Below are 24,818 nucleotides of genomic sequence, written 5' to 3'. Positions count from 1 at the left end.
CCTGCGGGGGAAGAACAAAGCTCCCCCTGCACCTAAACTCCAGATGCGTCCAGAATCCGGAGCCCGCCGGCCGCCTCCTCTCGACAGATCACAGCTCCTTCTCGCAGCAGCTGCGGGCCCCTCTGCCCGCTCCACCGAAAAGTCTGCCTGCTCGTTTGTGTTTTCTGGGGGGGCCGGGGGACAAAGGCGCCGGGTGCGGGAGGTAGACCACCTGGGTGACTGGGAGGGCTTCCTCCTAGCAGGCCTTCTGTCTAATATGCCCCGAGGGCTGGGCGCAGGCTTACTTGTTGAGGGTCTTTGAAGTGTCCTTGGGCTCTAAGACCACCGGAGACAGGCTTTGAGGGACAATCCTGAGGACCCCCCTTTCCTCGGTGGGGGAGTTGGGGGCGGACAGGACAGTGGAGGCCATGCCTCCATCCGGCTCACAGGGAGCAGTGAGCCCGTAGGGCACGTCTAGACAGCTTCGTCCCTCTTGAGAGGGAGCTGTAGGACTGCGGGGGGCTGGGATCCGGGTGCAAGAAGGTGCTGCCTGCCCACCCCCCGACTCAGGGGAGAGGGAAGCTGTGAATGCGTGCATCTGGGTGTCGGTGCCACACTACCCAAAAGGAGGGTGCTTCTTTTTTCCCTCCCGTGACCCCTGGCATCTCATTTTGACAGGCCCTCTCTGTGTGTTTGCTGTAGTTCGATTTCATTTCCTGGGAGGACATGCGGGGGGGCCCAGGCTCTGCGTAGCCTCCTTTCCCTGCCGCGCGGCTCTGTCACCACCCCGGTGGCCAGTTGCCCATCAAGGAACTGTGACGGAGCGTGGGCTGTCCTCCTCCCCAGAGGCCTCCTCTGATGGGCTTTTTCTTTCTTAATTTTTTTTTTATTGTTTATTTTTGAGAGAGAGACAGAGACAAGAGTGTGAGCAGGGGAGGAGCAGAGAGAGAGAGACACACACACACACAGAATCCGAAGCAGGCTTCAGGCTCCGAGCTCTCAGCACAGAGCCTGATGCAGGGCTCGAACACACAAACTTTGAGATCATGACCCGAGCTGAAGCTGGACACTTGGCCGCCTGGGTAGCTCAGTCAGTTAAGTGTCCAGCTCTGATAGGCTTTTTTCTTTTTAATGTTTATCTCTGAGAGATTTGAGAGAGATAGAGAGACAGAGTGGGAGCGGGAGAGGGGCAGAGAGAGAGGGAGACACAGAACGTGAGGCAGGCTTCAGGCTCCGAGCTGTCAGCACAGATCCCGATGAGGGGCTCTAACTCACAAACTGCGAGATCATGACCTGAGCTGAAGTTGGACGCTTAAACAACTGAGCTCCCCAGGCACCCCGATGGACTTTTTTGAATGAAATAACTTAAGAACAAAGGCTCCAACATCAGGGAAATACAAATCAAAACCGCACTGAGATACCACCTCACACCAGTCAGAGTGGCTAAAATGAACAAATCAGGAGACTCTAGATCCTGGCAAGGATGTAGAGAAACGGGCACCCTCCTACACTGTTGGTGGGAATGTAAACTGGTGCAGCCCCTCTGGAAAACATTGTGGAGGTTCCTCAAAAAATTCGCAATAAAATTCCCCTATGACCCAGCAATAGCACTGCTAGGAATTTACCCAAGGGATATAGGAGTGCTGATCTCCTATAGGATGCATAGGAGCACATGTACCCCAGTGTTCATAGCAGCACTCTCAACAATAGCCAAAACATGGAAAGAACCTAAGTGTCCATCAGCTGATGAATGGATCAAGAAGATGTGGTATATCTATATGATGGAATACTCCATGGCAATGAGAAAGAATGAAATCTGGCCACGGGTAGCAACATGGATGGACCTTGAGGGTGTTATGCTGAGTGAAATAAGTCAGGCAGAGGACAAATACCATATGTTTGCACGTATAGGAGGATTAGGAGGAACTTAACGGAGGACCATGGGGGAGAAGAAGGGGGGAATAGTGGGGGAGAGGGAGAGAGGCAAACCATGAGAGACTCTTAAATGCTGAGAACAAACTGAGGAATGATGGGGGGAGGGGGGAGATGGGCATGGAAGAGGGCACTTGTGGGGATGAGCACTGGGTGTTATATGGAAACCAACTTGACAATAAACTACTTGTAAAAAAAAATAATAATAAAATTAAATAAATAAATTATCAAATAAACCANATAAACTACTTGTAAAAAAAAAAAAATAATAAAATTAAATAAATAAATTATCAAATAAACCAAAAAAAAAAAAAAAAAGAACAAAGTCTCCAAAGGCAGACAGACCTAGTTTGAGATCCTTCAATGCCACTGTTTAGCTCTGAGACCTTCAGCAACTGATCACGTGATCTCACCTCCTGAAAATCCTCCTTTTGTATACTAAATGCTTAGAATTTGGGGTGTGCTTACATGGGGTGCTGGGGAGGCATTTAGTACATATCCCGACACTCAGCAAGTATCAAAGGCTGTTTTTGCACGCCATTGTTTTTTCTAGAAATTCCCACTCCCTGTCCTTCTTTATTTATTGATATCTTTACCAATTTTCCCAACCTCCAGAAAAATATCAACTTCCTCTCTTTACTTCCCAGTATTCAGTGATTTTAATTTGGAAAGGTGACGTGTACACCACTTGCTTTTATCATCGCCACCGTGGTGTAGACTTAAGAAAGTTGCAGGAAAGAAATCTCTCTACCACTGAGCTCTGGAAGTCTCCCCACCATTTAAAAGGAGTCCATTGATGCCCAGGCCCAGCTACTCAGCAGAACGTTAGGGTCCTCTCTCTGCCCGGCTGTGCTTCCTCCTCGTGGGGTCATATGTACGGGATCCTACTGGGACACACCCCGGGGGACACCCTGTACCCAGAGGGGCCCCCCTGAGGCTCCAGGACGAGCTGGCCCCTGGCTTAGCGTCAGTCCGCCAGCAAGCAGCCCGCCGTGAGTGGGGATGGCCAAGAAACCTCCTCAGTCAGAGTGGGAGCCCCAGCTAGCGCCCCAGAGTCCTCTGGAAGGAGTACAGCTGTGTCACGCCGAGAAACCGCCTTGGACCCAGCACAGAGGCCTGCGGGCTGTACAGATCTTTCCAGCCAGTTATGAAAGGCAGGCGTGCTAGACATTCCCAGGGACACAGAGATCGTCGACTTAAAAGAATGTGCATGTGTTTGTGGAGTTGACGTGTCGCAGTGTCCGCTTGGGAGGTATTCCCTCCGCCCAACTTCAGTCCTGTCGCTGTGACTCAACCGTGACGTGGATCACTAGCCATTAGCCCTGCAGAGCTGGTCTTTCAGGCCCCAGGCAGCCGGCCCCAAAGGCAGAACCCCCCCCTCATTTCTTCTTTCAGACACCCTGACAGGGTCATTGGTTTTAATTTTCTCTCTCTTCCTCTAAGGAGAACCCTATGGGTTCTGCTTAATGAAAAGGGCCAATTGCTTCTCTTAACAAAACAGCCGTTCCCTTTTCCCCACTGCATCCACGGGTGCTGACCGCCCAGCCATGTGCTCCTGCCTCGGCCGGCACAGCTGTGCAGCACAGAGAGTAAACGTGGATGTGGGCTGCAGCCTGAACGCCCAGGGGCCCCTCGCACTTGGGCAGAGACTTGGCAGCCAGCTGTGTGGCCTAGGCCCTGATCGTCACAGCCCTACCCAGCACTCTCCCCGCCCCCCCTCCCCCCGAGGCAGCCTGCCTGAGCTCCTCCCGTCTTCGTGCCCCGGCCCTTCCTTGGCCTGGCTTTCTACGAGGTGATCCACGCATGGCAGGTGCGGTTCCCCAAGAGCTCCGCTATCCTGAGAGCCAGGACCACAGGGCCCTGCCGGGGACTGTCCGGCACAGAGGGGGATCTGGGGGAGGGAGCAGGTGCAGCGGTCCTGCCCTCGGGCCAGCCTGGGGTCTGAGGCAGGACCTGCCCTGTTCATCACATCTGCTCTGGCCTTTCCCTTTTGGGTAATTAAAGCAAGGGCTGTACACATGCACTCCGTGGGGGATGGGGTTGGCGTCTGGACTTTCTAGGGACGGCCCTGCCCCCAGAGGGCCCCTGTGTCCTGAGCACTGGGCGCCACAGGGCTCCTCCATCACCCAGCCCTGCCTCCCGCACGCCTGGCACTCGCTCTCCCTCAGATGCGGGCCCCGCCCAGGGCCCTGTACCATCTGCCCTGCACACACAGCCCCTGTCTGTCGGACCCTGGCCGGGGAGGGATGGGGAGTGCCCTGGGCAGCCAGGCTGCAGGTGCATCTCTCCCAGTGGAGAAGGTCTGCGCCGCGTCCACCGAGCCTGTGGTGTGTCCCATCCTCACCGAGCCCACGGCCAGGCAGGTCTATGGACCTGCCTGACTTTGGCTAAAACCACTTCTTCCCAAATGCACGCACAATTATGAACTGTTTTCTTTGTGAGAAAGTACTTCAGCCACACAAAAATGTTATTAATCTTCCCTCGGTAGAGGACTAATTTAAAGCTCATCAATAAGATGATATTCTATGTTACCATTGATTCCCCCCCCCCTTTTTTTTTTTTAAAGTTGTATTGGAGAAGCCATAGCTCTTCTTCCGAGCAAAATCCATTGATCCTTCTCAGCCTAAATGTTTAAAGTTCAATTTAACATTTAGGGAGTAAAAGGTCTCCGAAGGGACTCATAACCATTGATTTTGTGTCAGAGTTGAGGAGCCAAAGTTTAAAACACAGCGATCCTAACAGGTTACAAAAGCCCGTGTATGTGGCCTCGTGGAATTGTGCTCCTGTATCACTATCGTTTTTTTTCCCCTTTTTGCAGAGGTTACAATAAAAGCACTTAAAGAAAAAATCCGAGAATATGAACAGACTCTGAAGAATCAAGCGGAGACTATAGCTCTCGAAAAGGAACAAAAGTTACAAAATGATTTTGCAGAAAAGGAGAGGTAAGTGTCCATCGGAGTCTGCCTGCACTTGACGTTTTGCCTCCAAAGTTCACACTGCAAGAAGTATCTTTTCTTTTTTTTTAAGTTTATTTATTCTGAGAGAAAGAGTGAGCAGGGGAGGGACAGAGAGAGGGAGAGAATCTTAGGCAGACTCCACACTGTCAGCGCAGAGCCCGACGCAGCGCTCAAACCCACGAACCGTGAGATCATGACCTGAGCCAAAATCAAGAGTCAGACGCTCAAATGACGGAACCACGCAGGCGCCCCCAGTTTGTGAGAAGTATTTAGAGGAGCCCGCGAGACCAGCCCAGTTCTGTGGGGCTCTCGGTAGAATTCTATTTGAAGAATAAAGGCATCCCTTACTCTGTGATCTGTCAGATGACCCTGAGTGACATGCATTGGTGTTTCCCCACAGGTGGATGGAGTCAAGTAGTTAAGGGGCCAGGGTATGTCCATTGGGGCCATGGGGGGCCAGGAGTTGAGCACAAAGCACATGAGATGACAGGGCATGACCATTCCCCCTCTCTGAGAAGCCCTGAGCTCAGGCTCAGCTCCTAACAGTTTCTGAAATGAATTTGGATATTTAACATCACCCACAAATCTCAGGGTTTTGTTTGGGGTATTTTTTTTCGCCTCCTTTTCTTTATCTCCGTGCTTCATCTATCGAGCAGCCGATCCCAGTAAAATATGTTAGTGCATCATCCGTCCATTGTGGGCATTGGATTTCTGCTGGCCTACCTCGCCCAGAACTTTCCCAGGGAGTTTACTACTGTTAACGACAGTTTAATGCAAGTTAGGTTTCTTACAAAAACTGGCAAAAACTAAGAAGACCTGATTCACTCAGCCAGCGCCTACTCAGCATTTGCCACGCCCTCCCTGGTCATTGTCTCACTGAGTGCCCAGAACATTCCTCAAGAGGGGACAGTCTCATTTTCCAGATCGAGAAACTGGGCTTCAGATTAGGGACCTGCCCACGCTGTCCCGGCGAGTCACCCACAGGTGGGACCAGAGCCCAAACCAGCACTCCAGCCCTGGCCTTCCTTTGTGCTCCTGCATCACCTCCCAGAGTCCTCGCTGCAGGACCAAGGCCAGACCCTCGGGGGCTGGGAGAGCGGGGCCAGGTGCAGCCCCCCAGGAAAGAAGTGAGCCATGCAGAGTCCGGGCTCTGAAAGATGAGCAGACTCTTTTTTTTCTTTTGGTTTATTTTTTTATTTTGAGAGAGAGAGAGCATGAGTGGGGAAGGGGCAGAGAGAGAGAATCCCAAGCAGGCCCCACACTGTCAGTGCATAGCTCGACATGGGGCCAGATGCAGGGCTCGAACTCCTGAACCATGAGATCATGACCTGAGCCAGAATTAAGAGTCAGACACTTGCGGCGCCTGGGTGGCTCAGTCAGTTAAGCATCTGACCCACTCAGGTCATAATCTCACAGTTCGTGGGTTCAAGCTCCGGCGGGCTCTGTGCTGACAAACAGCTCAGAGCCTGGAGCCTATTTCAGATTCTGTGTCTCCCTCTCTCTCTGCCCCTCCCCAGCTCGTGCTCTGTCTCAAAAATAAATAAACGTTAAAAAATTGGGTTTAATTTTACCCAGTGTTGGCACAGGAAAACAAACATGTACTGTTGGTAAGAGTTTAAGTTAGTGAGTTTTGGGGAGAGGAGGGGAAGTTTCTCAGTATCGGAACAACAGATACGCTGCATGTACTCTGTCCGTATACATTCTCCGTTAGCATTTCATCCAACAGATTCCGTCTCAGAATTATACAGCAATATCTACATAATGATGACTGCAAAATTGTTTAGTAGAAAGAGGCACTAAACAAGCTCAGTGTCCAAAAAGGCCAGTTACGTTAATGATTTAATAAGAATGAGGAAGAACGCTTCCAGAGTGTGGAAATAAGTAGAAGAGCAAGAAGGCCCTGTGTGCCAGGATCACTTTCGTATTCAAAGGGGCGGGAAATATATGTTACACTCTCATATATTACAGGGGAGTTTCTGTATTTTGTGCGTGTGTTGTTTTTTTTTTAAACTCGGAGCCTCTTATTAGTTTTATCATTAAAATAAGCAAAAACATGAGCAAGCTTTTTCCATAGGTGATAGAAATCGGGGTGATGTTTTTTTTATGGTGTAATTTCTACTTTTCTGTATTCCCAGGTTTGTTAGTATGGGAGCTTGTGTTCTATTCATGTGATGTAAAAATAATAAGCTTATTTTTAGACCTCTTCTGCAGATGAGGAGGAAGAAATGCTATTTATTGACCAGGGAATTCATTTGGAGATCAGGGGAAATGTAAATCTGGGGATGTTGGGTTCAGACGTTGAGAACCACCCATGAGGTATTACGGTCACATCTGCATTCCATTAGGAACAGCTGTCACAGCTATTAGCACATCCTTTATCCTAACAAATTCCTTCATTGTGTCAGCAAAATGTAAATGTATCATTCTTCTTGGGTAACTTCAGAAAACAATGAGTTCGTGATGATGGGGTTTTTTTCCCCCCTTAAATATCTGGCATTTGAAGAAGTTACATTTAAGACGACCGGCTGCACCAATTAGCACACATGCAGTCCTCTGTGGGTGCGGAGTCGGGGTGCTGAAGATCAGGGAGCAGGCGCCACAGTAACCAGCTGTGTGCCTGTTGCCGGCTACCAAGCCGCAGAGCACACAAGATGGTCACGTCGGAAAACAAGATGACCAGCTTGGCTTTATTCTCTTCCTTTCCAGAAAGCTGCAGGAGACACAGATGTCCACCACCTCAAAGCTGGAGGAAGCAGAGCACAAAGTCCAGACTCTGCAGACAGGTGTGCTGTCCGTCATCCCAGTGTAGTCCATCCAGGGAAGGCCAAAGTGGGGGGGGAGGGGGGGACTTTGGGCTGTCTCCCAGGTCCCCCCACCTCAGGCCCCTGCTGGTACTGGTTGCCCTGAAGGAGTGACTCCTGAGAGCCCCCAGCCCCTCTGCTTTGACTCCATTAGCCACCCGCCCTGAGTTGTTAGTGTCGGAAGCAGAAAGATCTGCATTCCATTTTCATCTTCCACAAGCCCTCCTTTCTTTCCTGTGCCTTTTCCAACAAGCACATCTAAATCACCAAACTGTCAGGGACTGACATTTCATTTGGAACAATAATAGGAAAGGAAAAAAAAAAAACCAACCACTTATTTCCACCCTAAGTGCAGTTAAGAACAGTCATGGCAGACCTTTAAAATTTAAGACCCCAGAAAAAGGCTGTGCTACACTTTTTGTCATTTCTTTACACTTCTTTTTTCTTCTCCGTCTTTCTCTTTTCCTTTTTTTTCTTTCCCTGAAAGGGGAACCGCATGATATACCGAATTTAAGTGGGTGGGGGAAACATCGGACGACCTCAGAGTCCAAGTGAAAACCACACGACCGAGTGTGAGAACGTAGTCACAGCACATTTACAGACACGTGAATAATACCTCCCCGCAAATCTAGAGACCCCCTAAAAACCAGTAACACATCAATAGAGAGAAACAGTCCAGTAGAACCGGTTGCTAGCCACGCAAACGGGCAGTTTGCGGAAGAAATGCCCGCAGCCAGTGCACATATTAAAAAAAAAGAAACATTAACGGTTCTTAACAGGCGGGGAGATGCTGATTAAATCAGGGAAAGATCCTTTTGCTTGTCAGACTGTCAAAAGAATTTTTTTTAATGGATAATATCCAGTAGAGGCAAGCGGCCACACACATGGTATTGATGGGAATGTAAATTGCCTGTGGGTGGAGCCACTGGGTGGTAGTGGCCTGTTTGGGAGCATCTAAGCTCCTTACCCCAGAACCTTCGCTTCTAAGCGGGTCCTAAGGTGTCTGGCATTTGGGAAGCTCCATACGAGAACTTGCTCATAATTGTTACTGCCTATGTCCTGCCCTGGAGAGCTTTTCATGCCCTTCTGCTAAAGGAAAACAGCAAGTCTCAGAATATATTCTTATCATCTGATTTATGCAGAGGGGAAAATATACCTATATATGCAGTTATGTACAGAAATACTTTTTAAGCAATAAAATACACGTAAAAGCAGGGAATCTGCTCACCGAGCCAGGACCCGACGTTCTCTCCGAGGAGGCGCATGGACGAGGCGGAAGAGAAGGGGTATTTTCAGGAGTTCTGTGTGCTTTCATAATCTTCCACTCCCTGGATGAGACTGTATTGCTTGTATACTTTGGCTTTTTTAATTTAATTTAGACAACTGGCATCTTACGTTACGGTTTTGTGTCCTCTGCCTTCCAGCCCTGGAAAAAACCCGAACAGAATTATTTGACCTGAAAACCAAATATGATGAAGAAATTACTGCCAAGTAAGTCTCGGCCTGGCTTCCTCTGTCCGCATGCTTTCGGCTGGGTGTCACCTGTATTTTGCTAATCCATTGAAAATTCCCCCAGCTTTGCTCTCCTGTCTGTCGGCTTTTGCAAAGCTGTATGGGATTCGGGAGGTGCTTGGCCTCAGCGGCTCCCCCATGAGCTCCTCGCCTCAGTTTACTACCCAAGATGTGACCATACTCTCTGGTGCTGTCAGATGCTGGAACTTCCATCTGTAATTACTCTGAAGCCTCGCCAACATGTGCCTTTTCCTAAGAAAGTTTTGGGGAAAGGGCAACTACAGAAGATGTGATACAGGAGACATTTTGTGGAGTTTGATCTGTGCAAATCCTGTCCTCTTCCCCGTGTCTGGGTCTTTGGCTCCCACACGGGTGTGTTTAGTCAAGTCCTACCTTAGGACACCAGGCCTCTCTGTGCAGACACGGGTACATCGGGAGTGTGTACATCTGGGCAGGTGTGTCACAGGTGTGTCACAAGGTGGCTTTGGCAGAAGGAAATGCGTGATCTGCCATAGGTACGCCTGTTCCAGCCCGCTCTCCACGCAGAGCACCCGAAAAGAAGGAATAGTGTTGACGTACATCTAGGGAGATTGTCCGTAGGCACGCGGTCCTCTGCCAGAGTCCAGACGGGCAGTACCAGGCAAGAGCGTGACCCACCTTCTCCTGTGCTGGGAGGCTCCTCCTGTCTCCCTCAGACCCCGTGCCCTCCTGCTGTGCCCCCACAGTGGCCATGGGTGGGGGGCGGGACAGGGGGAGTGCCCCCGAATAGCGCACCTCCTCCAGGGCTCCTGTGCTGTCCTGTCCCTCTGGCCATCACACTTGCCCTTGGCCTTCCAGGTTGCTGCTGGGCCTCGTGGGGCCTCTCTCGGTGGGATCTTTGCCTTTGCTCTGTGTTAATTAGTGGCTCCAGAACTTGAGAGCCCAACTACCCGGGCCTGGTGGTCAAAACCAGTTTTGATCATGAGCACAGAATTCCGGCACGAAGACCAAAATACTCTCCTCCGTCTCGGCGACCCTGGCTGACCTGTTGGCATATCTAATCGCAGTGGAAATTGCCAGATCATCTTACCCTCACCTGTCAGTGTTCTGAGTGTGGCTTCAGGTGAGATAGAATGAGCTGGCTCTAAGGTGTAGGATAGGTGTTAAGATTTTACTTTCAGACCTGCAGGCTCCCGTATTAACTCCTCCAACCTGGGGCATCACGGTCGATGGGATGGCAGACGTGCAGGACCGTCCCCCCTTCACCCCCCGATGTAAGCTCATAGATGCCATCCCAACCACTGACACCCTGGTGTTCCCCAGTGTCCGTGTCTGGCTTCCTATTCTGCCAGTCTGCCATCTTGGTTCTTGTTTTCTTTCCACCTGGACTTTATCTACTAAGCAGAATAGTAGTTGTGTTTTTTGGTAAATTCCATGTTTTTAGTTACAATGTTTTCATTTGATACAGAGATCAGCTAGTGTCTGTTCCATCTGATACAGTCCTCAGGTTATAGAATTTTCCTCCTAAAATAGTTTCATCTCTTGACGCGTTGCTGGTTCTCTGGCCCATGGCCTCTTATTAACATCAATTCACTCGCTGACAAAACTCAGTGATTTTGGTGGTGATCTGTTTATTTCACTGGTTTTCAATATTTTATTTTTAGCAAACCACACCCCTTTCTAGAAAACATACATACATCTCGCATTTCTATAATTAGCCAAAGTCTGCGTTACTTTGCACGTAAAAGCTCGTTCAACCAGTCTCAGTATTTTCAGACTGGGAGTCACAGCGTGAAGTCATTTTAGTGAGTTGCAACCAGCCAGTCGGGCAGTAAAATATGATAGGAATCAAAATAACAGAATAGGGTCGAAAATATCATGGCTCATGGCACATAGTAAAGTCAGGTATTGTTGTCCGACCCTTTTGTGGTAATTAGGCGTCTAAATCTAAAAATGTAAACATACAGCTATTGGGCCTCAGTGTAAAACATAGTTCTGCTTGTGGGTCTCAATCAGAATTTCTTGGGAAAGCCACTGCTCTGGGAGCATTATAAAAGCTCGCCTTCCAGAAGCCGGTGTCTCCTGCCGTGTCCTCGCAGGCACGCTGGGGAGGTGCTATTAGCCACGGACGTCCACCTACTTGGCAGGGAGAGAAGCAGCCTGGTGACATGTAGCGTCTACCAAAACTGTTCAGAAATGACAGCACATAATGCCACTTGTCACATGATAGCTAAGTACTGGTCCCTGGTTTACAGTCATAATTTCTCCCTGGGCTTCTAAAGAGCCATGTAGAAAATGTGTGTCCATTTAATCGGTTTGTTTTAGGGGTTGAGGAACTAACGCAGCAGAGAACAGCCACGTGGGAAGGATTTAAATAAATGATCCCTGCTCACAGGTTTCCATTTCTCTAGGTAGAGAATATGGTGGCTGGTGGGGGGGGGGGGGGGGGGGGGGGGGGGGGGGGGGGGGGGGGTTAGGGAGCTACTGGGAGACAGACCAGAGAAGCAGGGTCTCTCATCCTCTGTGCCCACCCTCCTTGACCTTGCTAGTGGCCGGGCTGATGCTGGGCAGAGACTTCTCTCACCCAGAACTGCCAGTTAACCAAAGTCAGGGCCCTGCTCCCTAGGAGGGGGGCGGAGGTACCTCTTAAGATGACAAGGATGATTTTCAGTCTTAAGTGTTTTTCTAGTTATTGTCCGCAGACGTGTCGACTCCTGGGCTGTTCCTAAGGAGCCGGCTCTGTCGTTTTATAAGTACAAACATTACATCTTGGGTCGCCTGAATCAGCAAGGTCACCTGGGGCTCCAACCTGCTGGCATCTGATGGGAAACGGTGTGGTTGTAACTGGTGTGGGCTCAGTGAGAAACATCTCTAGACTTTCTCTTCTTACCCGGCTGTCTTAAGGCCAAAAAGTGTTTTCCCCCCAAGTCCAAATAAATGAAAATCTATGCATTACTTGCTCATTTTCACCAAACTACAGGAACCGGAACATAGAATCAAAAAGCATGAGAGTTGCTTGTTCTAGCGTGTAAACATGCTTTGCTATTGTTACAAACTGCTTATGGGGCCGCGGACTCTCTTGGGGGGCGTCCACTCCTGGGACCAGAGCAGGAAATTCTCATCTTCTCCAGCGACGAGGAGGGAGCCAGAGGTGTGGCACACGAGCCGAAGTCGTGTTGGGCATGACTTGGATAGAATAGATCTACTTGTCAGCACTCACACGTTCCTAGAAGCCTCCTCTGCGCCTGGCCCTTTGCTGGGCTCGGAAACCCTGAGATAGAAGGCTCGGTGGAGGGGGGGAGCCATCGCAATCCAGTGTGGTCACTGCTGTGATGGGGGGATGTTGGTTAGCACAGCCCCTGTGCTGTCAGGGTGTCCACGGAAAACAGACAGCACACTCAGCCCGAGCCAGGGAGCAGGGAAACCACAGAGGCCGGACGGCAGCTTTAGAAGACCCTTGCCCTCCCCATCCCTCCTTCCCGGTGCCAGGATTCTCATGGCCAGACTCTGCAGAGACCAGACGGCAGCCTCCAGGGGAGGTCCACCCAGGTGGAACAAAAGGAAAGGGTAATCAGGGAAGCCTTCCTGAAGGAGGTGGCATATGGTTTGAGGTTAAAAGATGAGTTCCAGCCAGTGGCTGCTGGAGGCAAAGGGAGTGAAAACACAGGCCGGCCAGTCTGACCTGGGGAGTGAGCCAGAAGTGCCGACCACCGGGATGGGGCAGGGTGAGTGCAGCGTGTGCGGGGCTGGGCGAGGGGAGGAGGGTGGACTCGGGCCTCCACAGGGCTCAGGCATTTCCCAAGTCGGAAATGGACTAACTGCTAACAAAAAGGCAGCCTAGGGCCAAACGCTTACTGTACATGGTTCCCAGAGTAAGTAATCCACAAAAAATGTGGAGAATGGACTGAGTTAATAATCACTACTTTCTTGTAGCTTTGAGGGGATTGCTTCAGCCTCAGAGATCCCATATATAGATGGACGCTGCTCCCCCCATCCCTCTCCCCTTCTATTTTCTGGGGAAAATGCTGGTCACTCTACCATCTGCCTCACGCCCACCCTCCACATATCTCATTAGACTAGATGTCTTTCTGTTTATGAATACAAGCCCACCAGGGGTAAATGTTGTCACAAATGGTCTTAAACTGTCTCACAACAATTTTTTTCTCTCCCTGAGAGTAGGGATTCTTAAACACTTGTTGACAGAAAACGCAGGAAGTGGGTGGGGGCCGCGCAGCGGAGCATGGGCTTCGAAGAAGGCTGACCCCGGAGCGGGTCGTGGGGTCCACGATGCTCTGTGTGCTCATCTGCGGCCCACTGACCACCACTCCCGCTGGCCTCACCCTGCAGCAGGGGGCGCAGTGGCGGTCAAGATGCTGGCTGGTTGTGCAGAGTAATGGGAAGGTGTGCAGGCAGCGCCCGGCATGGTGACAGCCCCCTCGGCACGAGCTATCTGCTGTCACTGAATAGAGCCCATTCCCAACAAGCTGACGGTAGGGCTTGTGCGTTTCAGAAATTAGCAAGCGTCCGGGAGAGTCGACTTTAATGGCCCCATCTCCCGATGGGATTTGAAGAGCCCACGTTGCCTCTGCCTCTCCGTCACCCGGGAGATGTCACGGGGGCGACCCTCCCTCACCCCCATTCTGGAAAGAAGCCTGCAGGTCGAAGGCACCGGGGCTGTTCCGAGAGCTTGGTTCATTGTGTGCGGTCACCGCCCTGCGTCAGCTGGGACAGCGCAGGCTGACTTGTCGGGGACAGCAGCGGTAAAGTTTTCCATGTGTAGGCTTGAAGCAAAATGTAATTAGCCTTTATGTGCAGAACAAGGGCCCATTGATGAATACAGCTGGTCTTTGTTTTGTCCTGTCATTTAGAGTGGGAGGTAAAAGTGTTCTTCTTCATGTTTATTAATGCGAGATTCCTTAGACAAATGGCAAGCACAGTTTAATATTTGTCAGAACACAGGGGGCTTTGCCAAAACAGTTGTGTAAGAGGATTGCAGGGTTGCAGATTATAACCGATTCTGGGTTAAATAAATGAATTATTTCTCTGCTTTTTTTTTTTTTTTTTTTTTGAGTTCAGAAGATCCCTCCTTTCTCAGATGTGCAGATCGTCCCACTTTTGTTAGCAAATGGAGATGCGGCGCCCTGACTGACTTTACCTTGGGGATTCTAGCCAAGCACAGCGGTGTGGACTTTGAACAGCTCCCGGGATGGCCGTGGGGGTGGACGGGCTTCGTTTTGGCACGTGGCAGCTAGCCCCAGAGAGAGGCCCGGCCGGCCACCTTCCGCAGCCATTCACCTGGGCTCGTGGCTGGGTTGGCGCCTGACGCCGCAGGCGGGGGTCACCCTCCCAGACTAGCCTCCTGCGCAACAGGGCCGGAATTCCTTTTTTTTTTTTCTTCAAGGAAGATACGGCCACATCTTTGCTCTGTCCCCAGAATCCTGGTTGCAAAAGGGGTTTCGGTGGTTCTAACATATACAGACAGCTTGTTCTGATCCTCTTAGGCTGTGGTCTGGGACTCTGAGCCTCTGATAAAAGAAAATATCTGACTGCACTGAAATGCTCTAATATTTTGCAGCTAATGTTAGTCTTAGGGGAATTTGCACCTCCCAGACCTCTCCTGCCAGAAAAAAATGAAAATTTCTTAAGGTTACTCATGTTCTGTACCTTTTCTATGTACTTTAAAAAAATTTTTTTTAATGTTTTATTTATTTTTTGTTGTTGTNATTTTATTTTTTTAATATTTTTTTATTTATTTCTAGGAGAGAGAGAGACACTGTGAGCAGGGGAGGGTCAGAGAGATAGGGAGTCACAGACTGAAACAGGCTCCAGGCTCTGAGCTGGCAGTCAGCACAGAGCCCGACGTGGGGCTCGAACCCACGAACCGCGAGATCATGACCCAAGCGAAAGTCGGACGCTTAACCGACTAAGCCACCCAGGCGCCCCTGTTTTATTTATTTCTGAGAGAGAGAGAGACAGCATGAGCAGGGGAGGGTCAGAGAGAGAGGAAGATACAGAATCCGAAGCAGGCTCCAGGCTCTGAGCTGGCTGTCAGCACAGAGCCCGACGTGGGGCTCGAACCCACGAACCGTGAGATCATGACCTGAGCCGAAGTCGGACACTTAACCAACTGAGCCACCCAGGCACTCCTCCTATGTACTTTTTAAAAGCACTGCATTGTATATACACATACTTAGCTAGTATATTACAAACGAGACATTTATGGGGAACTTCACTTGGGTTGACTTCCAAGTATTTCCTTTACAGCACGTATGTAACTATTTCTCACAAAGTGCTGTGTGCTCTGAGAAAGGAAACTTTCTCAAGTGAGCCGTCTTAGGGCTTTATCGAGTGGTTGAGGGGAGCCTGTACCCCACATTGTGGAGGTAGGGAATGCCTAGCAGCAGGGCACAGAGGCCTCATGAGGCAGTTTGACAAGGGGCGGCTCCAGACACAACACCCAGGGCGGAAGTGCAGATGGTGTGCCGATGAGTGGCTGGGGTGTAGACACCCTCCCTGCACACGGATCGCTCTGGGCTATTTCTCGGAGGCTTTTGCACACACTCCAAATCCAGGGCTGTTCACACACACGGCCCTAGTGGCCCTCGAAGTCCCATTCTGGTGCTGGTGAGAGCATCAGGTGAGAGGTTTCCGGGAAGAGTTTCAAGCTTTCTCTCCCCACAAGCCCCACCCTGTTGGCCCTTCCAGACTGGTGGCTCTCAGATTTATTTTTTTATGCTTCCACTCAAAAGACTTAGGAACCTGGGCCAGGTAGAGCCCAGCTGACAAAGCCCAAGAATCACAAATGTTTTGATAATCCGGTAGGGCGGCCCTCATCCCTCGATTGCATTTGCAAATACCAACTTGAGTGTCCTGAAATGGAGTCTGTCTGCTGTACCTTTAAGAACGGAACGTTTTCTGTTTCCTGTCTTTTTGATGAGTCATCAGTTTCCAGTACGAGTTGCTGTAATTATCCTGGTTAGATTAATTTCCCTAAAAATAGGCAGCTACTTTTATGGGTTCGTGGGGATGGATGGGCCCAAGTAAAGAACCCTACTGTCCCCTTCAACTGTAGAGGCTACCAAATCACACTTGCAGGGAATAGCCAAGGACTTTTTAATTTTTTTCCTGTAGCTTTATCTCCTGAAGAGTGAAACTGTGCATTTTGCAGAATTCCTGGGATTTTCCATCCCTGCACAAGTATTCGGCTTCACACCTAAAACCCGATGCCTTGGGAGCCCTGAAGGACTTTCCCTGGCGCCTGCAGCAACAACAGCGTTGCCCAGGCAGCCCAGATCCAGAGGTTTCCCAGCCCAGGGCGCTCGCTGCGCGGGAAGGAGGGGGTGGCCTCGTGTTTTCAAATCCACTAGAATTTCCTCCGAGCGCCAAGGATTCTTCACCTGTTCGTGGACTCCAGATGCCTGTGAGAACCGGCAATCCCTCTGCCTCCCACCTTCAGCGAATCTTCGTAAAAGCCTCCGTTAAAGTGTCAAGCGTGTCACGTGCTGGAAGAGCAGAGTAGAGGGGGTGGGTGGTTCCAGATGGGATCTGCACAGGGGCTCACACGCTGTGCTCTGTACGCTAAAACATATACGTGTACCGGTACATAGCAGATCCCATATGTGGTGTGTGTATCGCGTGTTCGCGGACGGAGAGGTAGTAATCATGTTCATCCTGCATCCGTGGAGAGGGCACTAGAGAAAAAGCACTATTCCTTGATTGTCACCTGGGTTTGGCGGGCTTTTGTAAACGTTTTGTGTTTTTAGAGACCCTTGAAGTTTTCCTGATTCGCTATAAAGGTAGATCTTGAGGAGCTCAGCGTTTGAAGCGCAAGGAAACAGATTTGGGAACCGTTGGAGAGAACAGCGATTGGTGGCCATCACGGTGCATCTGATGGCCTGTAAGATAGGCGTTAAAACATGTGTGCCATCCTGCTTCCCAGACCGCGGGCGGAGCACATAATGGAAGTGTTCCTGCAAGTTGCACAGTGTTGACAGATGTCAACTGAACTGCCTCCGAGGAGGGCCCTCATCTTTTTTTTATTTTTGAGAGAGTGGGGGAGGGGCAGAGAGAAAGGGAGACAGATCTTCCAAAGCAGACTCTACGCCATCAGCACAGAGCCTGACGCGGGGCTCAAACTCCTGAATGGTGAGATCACGACCTGAGCCAACGTTGGACGCTTAACCAGCGGAGCCTCCCAGGCACCCTAAGGATGACCCTCGTCTTGTTCCCTGTATACCATGTGCACCCCAGCATGGTCGCAGGTACATCCTCAAGAGAGACTTTAATCGAGTACTAAGTCAGCATGAGACTTCAGCAACAGGTGGATGAGGTCTGAGTAGCCCGCGGCTTGGACCCTGACCAGTGACCTCATTGACTCTCTGGAAGGACAGCCTAAAGAAGCTGGTAGCTTCAAGGGAGAAAGCGGGAGCCAATCCAAACCATGAAAGCTTCAAGAAGGAAGAGTCTCAGAGGCCCGGCCCAGAGCATGTGCGCCACTTCCTGCCCCCAGTGAAATCCCTCCAAGAGGAATTTCTGGCTCACTGCGGGAGTCCCTGGCTGCTGCTGAGGCCCATGACCACGCTGGCCACTGTGGCGCAGCACATCTCCTGTGTCTTCTCGCTACCCGGGCAGCAGAGGAGAATGTGATCAGATGCACACTGACCGGTGCAGTGCCCTTTGGAAGGGAAGCAGCAGGGCTGGCGGAAGCGAGAGACTCTTCTTCCCACGGAACGCCTCCACATCAGTGAAGATCAGCCCCTTTTATATGCCATATATTCCTTCTAATTACAGAAGTCCTGCGTGTGTATTATGCCAAATTTCGAAAAATTTAAACAGTTTCCAAAAACATGTACTATCTCATGATGCAGAGATAGCCCTCATTAATGCTTTGGCGTATTCCTTCCTATCTTTTTTCTAGACCATGCTTTGTTAATTCTGTGTCTTTTACAGATGGTGTCAGATTGATAGGCACTTTTCCCATCTAGGCTGTTGGTTGGTTTTTGTTGGGTTTTGTTTTGTTTTGTTTTTTTACTTGACATGTGTCTCTTTCATGTCCTTAACGAAAGTTCAGAAACTTACTGTGAGCCGTGCAGTATCCCATCAAATGGGTGTGCCGTGGACTGTGTGTGACCCTGTTGTCCGGGAGCCTTATTCATTACACTGCGCCCTTGCCTTGCGGTTAAAACTAGAACGCTTCAGACATGCTCTGTCTTTCTGTGCCTCCTTATCCTGCCAGCGGCTGTCACATTTTTAGGTGGCCTCCCTGTGGCATCATCAGATGGAGACTCTGGACTCCCAGAATGCTCCGAGGGCCCCTGTGGCACTGGCCTCACTACCAGACGGCTGCTTTGTGACAGTGATCGATGCCCCGGCCTTCTCTGGACGGTAGAGGCGGCTATAGGCATGTTGTCAGGAGACCCCGGGTTCCGGCCCCAGCTCTGCCACCGGCGTGGCCTCACAAAGCCCCCTTCCTCAGCAGTAGCTGTGTCCTCACTAGTACAATGAGCAGATTGGGCCGGATGACAGCGGGCAGCATTGAAGAGCCTGCCATTTTTTTTTTTTTTTTTTTTTGCTCTCTTCACTCTATCCCCGAGTTGCTTCCCAGAAGCTGGATCTCCCAGCCTGTCTGCCCGTCTTCCAGGGAAGGCTCTCCCCCGGCCATGGGGGACAGCGTGAGCAGGAGGAAGAGAGCCCCAGCCTCCGGCGCCCATGTCTATACTCGGGCCTGAGTTTCCTCATCAGGGAAATGAAGCAGTGCCCCCGTGAAGTGCCTGCTGTGGGGTCCGCACACAAACCCTCCGCCAACAGGGCATACAGTCACCACTGCTGTTGCCTGGCCCGGCGGAAACTATGGTGGTCGAGTTCCCCCAGCCCAAGGTCTTTCCCAACCCCGGACGGCCCCATCCTTTATCTGTGTTGACCTTGTGAGAGCCAGTGTGTCTGTGCCTCTTGGTCCACGTCAGCACACTGCGGCTGTGGGAGTCATCGTCCTAAGGGACTCGTAGCCAGTTGCCCTTCGTGTGCTCCTAAGGCAGGGGAGGGGTGGTGGGGGGTACAGAAAACGCAGGAGCACACTATGCAGAGCCATTAATGGCTTAACCTCTGGAGGTTCATAACCACCGAGCGGGTCTGCTGAAATCTAAATGCCACATGTGCTGCGCAGGCCCATCTTCCGACGAGAGAGCGAGTTGTCCCGCATGCGGTCCCCACTGGCCGTGCATTGAGGCGACTCTCAGACTCCAGGAGAGAGCTCACCCCGTGCGGGTTGGAGGATTTGGGGCTCTCTGGACTGTCGTAAAACAAATTAAGAGAGGTGCCAAACATCTGGGCACGAGCAAGGATGTCTAGAGCTCTCATTCTGGGATATGGTTTTTAAAAAAAACAAAACTTTTTGGAAGCAGCCTGAAGAATGAAAAGTTTCCTATAGGAGAGCGAGAGCAAGGGAGATAATTGAACTCATTGATTTCCTTCACGGCTTGTTTGCCCTTTCATTCCCTTCCTGAGGTGCTGTTTGTTGAGGAATGTCTCCAATTGCCAGAAAGACAGTGGGGTGTCTCATATTTCCCCGTCAGCTCTCCTTTCAGCCAGAGCCGAGTTCCGAGGCGAGCCTGCGATATGAATTTTTAATGCAGAACTTTATAGCTTCACTGTGCAGCCTGGCTGCACTGCTCTCCTGAGCCTTCAGATTTAATGCTCTGATGAACAAGCAAAGACTCGGGGCATTCAGCATCAGTGAGAATTAACCCCCAAATGACCGCACGGGCGCCCTCTGATTTCCCTAAAGGTAAACCTAAAGGAGTCGGGGGGGAGGGGGGAATGAAACGATGTGGTGTTTGGAACGTTCTCCAAATAGCCTGGAGCACAAGAGCAGCCTCCTCTCAAAATTTTATTGGCTAGCATATATTTTTTACCTTTTCATTTATCTTTTCAACATTTGTCCTCACTCTGATGCGCTGATGCGCTCTTCTCGACCCTTAAGAAAGCTGTATGGTTTTTAGGATTTGCCGAGCAGAAAGATTTGCAAATAGTCCCGCTTCTCCACGGGAAGCACAAGCGTGGTTAGAAATACAGAATCTGGGGGCACGTGGGTGGCTCAGCCGGTTAACTGTCTGACGATATCCTCTCTGGTGTTGATCTCAGGTTTGTGAGTTCAAGCCCTGTGTTGGACTCTGCTCTGGGCATGAAACATACTAAAAAAAAAAAAAAAAAAAAAGGAAGGAAGAATTAACTTGTCATCAATAATGGAAAAAGGACCACTTACATCAAATGGTCAGTTTTGTATGTAGGCATATGGTTGACTGGGGGTTTTTTTGTTTTTCCTTTTGCTGGTAGCTGTGTATATTAGTGAAAATTTTGCAATTAAGGGTTTGTTTTAGAAACAGCTATCTGTAAAAATTGCGTGAGTTTAAGTTAGAGAAGGACAGAGTTTTCAATAGGCGGTGTCTGAATAATTGGCTCACTATGTAAAAGACGAGTCAGAGCTGAGTCCATGCAGAATCAAGTCTAGCTGTTTTAAGTATGTAAGTGTAAAAAAAAAAACACTAGGAGAAATCTTAGATGGCTACTTATATGATGTGGGGGTGGGAAAAAACCTTTCTAAGCAGAAAGCCAAAGGTGGAAATCAGGGAAATTCACCGTGGCTTTCTGTGAATTGATTGATAAACTGACAAAAATATTTGCACTTTCTATGACATACCTATCTATATGTAAAGAGTCCTGACAAAGCAATAGGAAAAAGGTTAGTACCCAACAGAGAAGGCTTTATGTTTCCAGCTCCTTGCCAGACAGTTCTTTCATGGGCATCTCAAATTCAAGTGAGCTCACTATGCTCTGTGACTTTCCTACAGCTTTTCTTCCGTTTCTTCCTACCTAAGGCAAAAAGGGTCCTTCTTTATTCCAGAGCCAGAGGGCCCTTCCTGCCTCTATCATCCCGAGGGTCTAATCCACATTAATTCCACCTCCTTGAGACATGCTGCATCCCTCCCCTTCTCACTGTAATAATTAGACTCTTTTCATCTCTTGGCCCTGCTACTTCAGTATCTTCCCAATGGATCTCCCTGCTGCCAATTTCTCCCTAGACTAATCCATCCTCCAAGTGTCTGCTCAGAGTATCTTCCTGAAATATAAATCTCATCCTGTTAAAATCTGCCCTCCTTAAAATCTTCCCGTGGCTCTTTCTTGCCTCTGCTGAAAAATCATGACCTAGCGCACGGGATGCTTAGGGAGGCAGTCCCGCCTTCACCGCCTCATTTCCTGCCAAATCTCATGATTACTCCCCTCGTAGAATCTCGGCTCACCAGTGCTCACCATGCTCTGACATCCCAGTTCCTAGTCACCAGCCTTTTCTTCAGAAGCAAATCCCTGCCCTTCCCCATCCGTTCCTGTGCCCACACTTACCTACACCAGCCTCTGCATGTGCTTTAAGGGGGATTCTGGTCTTTCCCGTTCCAGGGAAAGAGTGGGGTGGGAGGGGACCATGAATTTGGACCCCCAGAAAACACACATCTTTATTGTCACTAACGTCTGACTATGATGTAGCATTTCCTTCCCTTGCAAATGAGGTCAACAAACCAGAATAAGAGGAGTGCCTGGGGGACTCGGTCATTTAAGCGTCCAACTCTAGATTTCGGCTCAGGTCATGATCTCACAGTTCATGAGTTCGAGGCCCCCGTCAGGCTTTGCACTGATGGTGCAGAGCCTGCTTCGGATTCTCTCTCCCTCTCTCTGCGCCCCTCCCCAACTTGCACTCTCTCTCTCAAAGTGAATAAATAAATTTAAAAAATGAATTAAAAACCAGAATAGGAACCTGTGACTTGGTTACAAGTGGAAATCAGATTTTCCATCACATTACAATTGCTGTTGGTCCCTCACATAGCCCATGGTCCTCAGACCCACCACGAGGTCCATTATTTCATGCATCAGTAAAGAAGGTTTGTTACTAGATCCTAAATTTGGGTACTTTTTTTTCTTTTAAGTACTAGAATAACTGCACTTCAAAATAAGTGTTTTCTTAGTAAACATGCGTTTTTAAAACGTTTTTCTAGGAAGAGGCCCACGCTCTTGAGTGACTTTTGGAAGGGACCACAGCACAAGAGAAGTTCAGCATTCACAGTAGACCTGCAGCATCTTGAGGGCCATGACTGGTCCCTCTGAATACTTTTTGCCCTAGAACTTCGCACAGTGCTTACCACGTTACGTGGGCTTTTAATAATAGTCTGTGTGGCTTTTATCACACCCACCTCTCCCAGACATGAAACAGCTGGGGCTGGAGGAGGTGTTGTCTGCATCCATAACACACACAGTGCCCATGGTGCCAGACAGACCCTTCCTTTAGGGCCGGAGGAGGCCTGCGTGCCCCTCTGCGTCTGTACCTCACAGGCCTGAACCCCTGAGCCAAGAAGCAACGTGGGGGATTAGCTTACCGCGTACTCCGTTAGCACAGCACGGGGCATGAATGGAAGTGAGCCACAGTCAAGGGATCTGCGTCAGAAAGTCTGCGGCTGATTTTCCTAACGAGGGACAGGTGTAAACATATGTTCATCTAAGCGAAGGGACCTTCCTCCTTTCATAAAAATGGAGGCGTTACCTCCACACACACCCATGTCAGGGGTTATTTCGAACATTCATCTATTCAGTAAGGATCTGCTGGGCACCGCCTGTGTGCTTCGTACTTAGGGGAACAGGGAGCAGCCTCGGGGCTCAGTCTTAACCCTTGCTCCCCGCCGTCACCTTAAGTCCCAAGCACATGCCGATGACTCACTCCCACGCTAATGCTTCTGGCTCAGACCTCTCCCCTCACCTCCGGGTTTGGCCGCCGTTTAATAGAAGCATTTCCAGCTTCACCCAGACAAAACCAAATTCCTGCTCGCCCCCATCACACCTGGTGAAACTGCCGCCTAAGGGATCCTGTCACTTTGCAAGTTGGCTGTGTCACTGCTCACAGAACGCGGCAAAGGGTATCCAAGGCGGGGTCCTTCCAGACCTGCAGCTCCCCACGCAGGCGCCTTCTCCCCTTCTGGCGGTCTCCATCCTTTCGTCCCCTTTCACTTCTCTCCTCCTGGCACCGTCGTCGTCTCCTGATGTGCTGATCTCCCTCTGCTTGCTAGAATCCAGCTCCTCAAGCCCTGTGATCTCATTTGCTGCTGTGTTGCCGACGTGCCAGAACAAGGCCTGCTCCGTCCCCACGGAGGTCCTTGCGTGAATGAAAGTGAAGCCTCTGCTCTCTCAGAGGCCATCAGATTGCCATATAATGACTGTTTAGGTGGGGGCAAATGTCGAGTGCTGCCGAGAAAATTAAAGCAAGTTAAGGAAGGTAGAAAACAGGGAGAGAGCCTGGCTGGCTTCCACGGATGGCCAGGGACTGCCACTTGGTTGCAAATGGAATGCAAAAGCCTGGAGCAGGGGCTCCTCTGTGTGTGTGTGTTACATCCGCCCCATGTGTGCTTATTTGTCTTTTAATGCGGACGTGTATGCAGTGATAACTCAAACGGGGCTCCTTCGACCCGGCTCTAATATGAGAAGGCTCAGGCTAAAGTGTAGAACGCCCCCTAATTCATTCAGATCAGAAAGTACAGGGCAGGTCCAGGTATTTTCTAGAAGGACAGGGTTGTATGGTGCAAGGGTGGAGTGAGACACATCTGTGCCTTCTGACACTGTGGACAGTAGTCGACCTAGCTCTGCCCCAACTCCGGAAGCGTTGGAATTGAGAACGCTGCCCCTCATCACGCAGGTGTCTGACTCCTGACCTTGACTAAGGTTCCTCAGAGGCATGGTTAAACATGCACATCCCTCGGCCACATCCTGAGTGTCTGACACAGTGGATCTGGGATGGGACCTGCAGCTTTGCAGCATCCCCCCCCCACCCCCCCCCACCCCCCCCCGCCACGCACAGTGTCTGGTGACCACACTCTGGAAAACTCCAATCCAGTCATTCTGGTTTAATTGTCGATATTCGGCTTCAAGAAAGAGTTGTCCAAATAACAATAAGGGAACCACGACGGCCCCTCTGGAGCCCCTCATCTCTGCCCGGGGCCCAGGAGCTTCCCTCCGTGGGTCCACACGGTGTCAGACTTGAGTGTCTGATCGTCCCAACTGCCGTACCAGACCAGGAGCTTGCGACGGCTCGTGTCTGAATTCCGAGGGTCTGTGACAGTGCCTGGCACCCAGCGAGATGTTCGTCAGCATTTGGATAACCCAGGAGCTAATGTGCCAGGAGGAGCAGACGCCTCTCCGCATCATTTCGTGGCCATGCCCATAGGATTCTCACAGTCCCCGAGAGCAAGACGCATGGAATATTAGCCTGAGAGCAGCACAGGAGGGAGGCATGCGCACAGGTGACAGCTGTCGCTGGCTCTGTGATGGGCAGTCAGCTTTGTGAGGCTCTGCCGTACCATCTCTGACAGTCCTTAGAACTTCTCCCCGGGGAGTCCCAATACCAAGTGCAAAAAGTACCAAATGAGGGGTTTTCTGATTCATGATTCTCAGGACGCGCAGCCGGGTCCCTGGTTCAAGTTCGCCAACAGCCTGTGATGTCCCCAGGGTCCTCGTGATGCCCAAGAAGTGTGAGGGGCTGACCAGGGCAGGACATGCTGCAGGCAGTGGAAACTCCTGCTTCTGGTCTGGAACGTGTGCTCCGCTTGCTGCGTTAGTGTGCTGTTAA

General features: G+C 50.5%; 1 protein-coding gene across 8 annotated transcripts in view; it reads left to right on the top strand.

Annotated features, from left to right (window-relative positions):
* Nucleotides 1-24,818, top strand: part of CUX1 (cut like homeobox 1) — a 364,880-nt gene that overhangs the window by 214,131 nt on the left and 125,931 nt on the right. For all 8 annotated transcript variants that reach the window (XM_039243512.1, XM_039243511.1, XM_039243513.1 and 5 more), the window contains 3 exons: nucleotides 4,730-4,853; nucleotides 7,575-7,651; nucleotides 9,094-9,160. In XM_039243512.1, coding sequence (XP_039099443.1) covers nucleotides 4,730-4,853; nucleotides 7,575-7,651; nucleotides 9,094-9,160 — 268 coding nt within the window. The remainder of the gene's footprint in view (nucleotides 1-4,729; nucleotides 4,854-7,574; nucleotides 7,652-9,093; nucleotides 9,161-24,818) is intronic.

Source organism: Hyaena hyaena, unplaced genomic scaffold (genome assembly GCF_003009895.1).
Source record: "Hyaena hyaena isolate Hyena2069 unplaced genomic scaffold, ASM300989v1 scaffold_228, whole genome shotgun sequence".
In the NCBI taxonomy this organism is placed as follows: Eukaryota; Metazoa; Chordata; class Mammalia; order Carnivora; family Hyaenidae; genus Hyaena; species Hyaena hyaena.
This window is presented reverse-complemented; position numbering and strand designations above follow the sequence as displayed.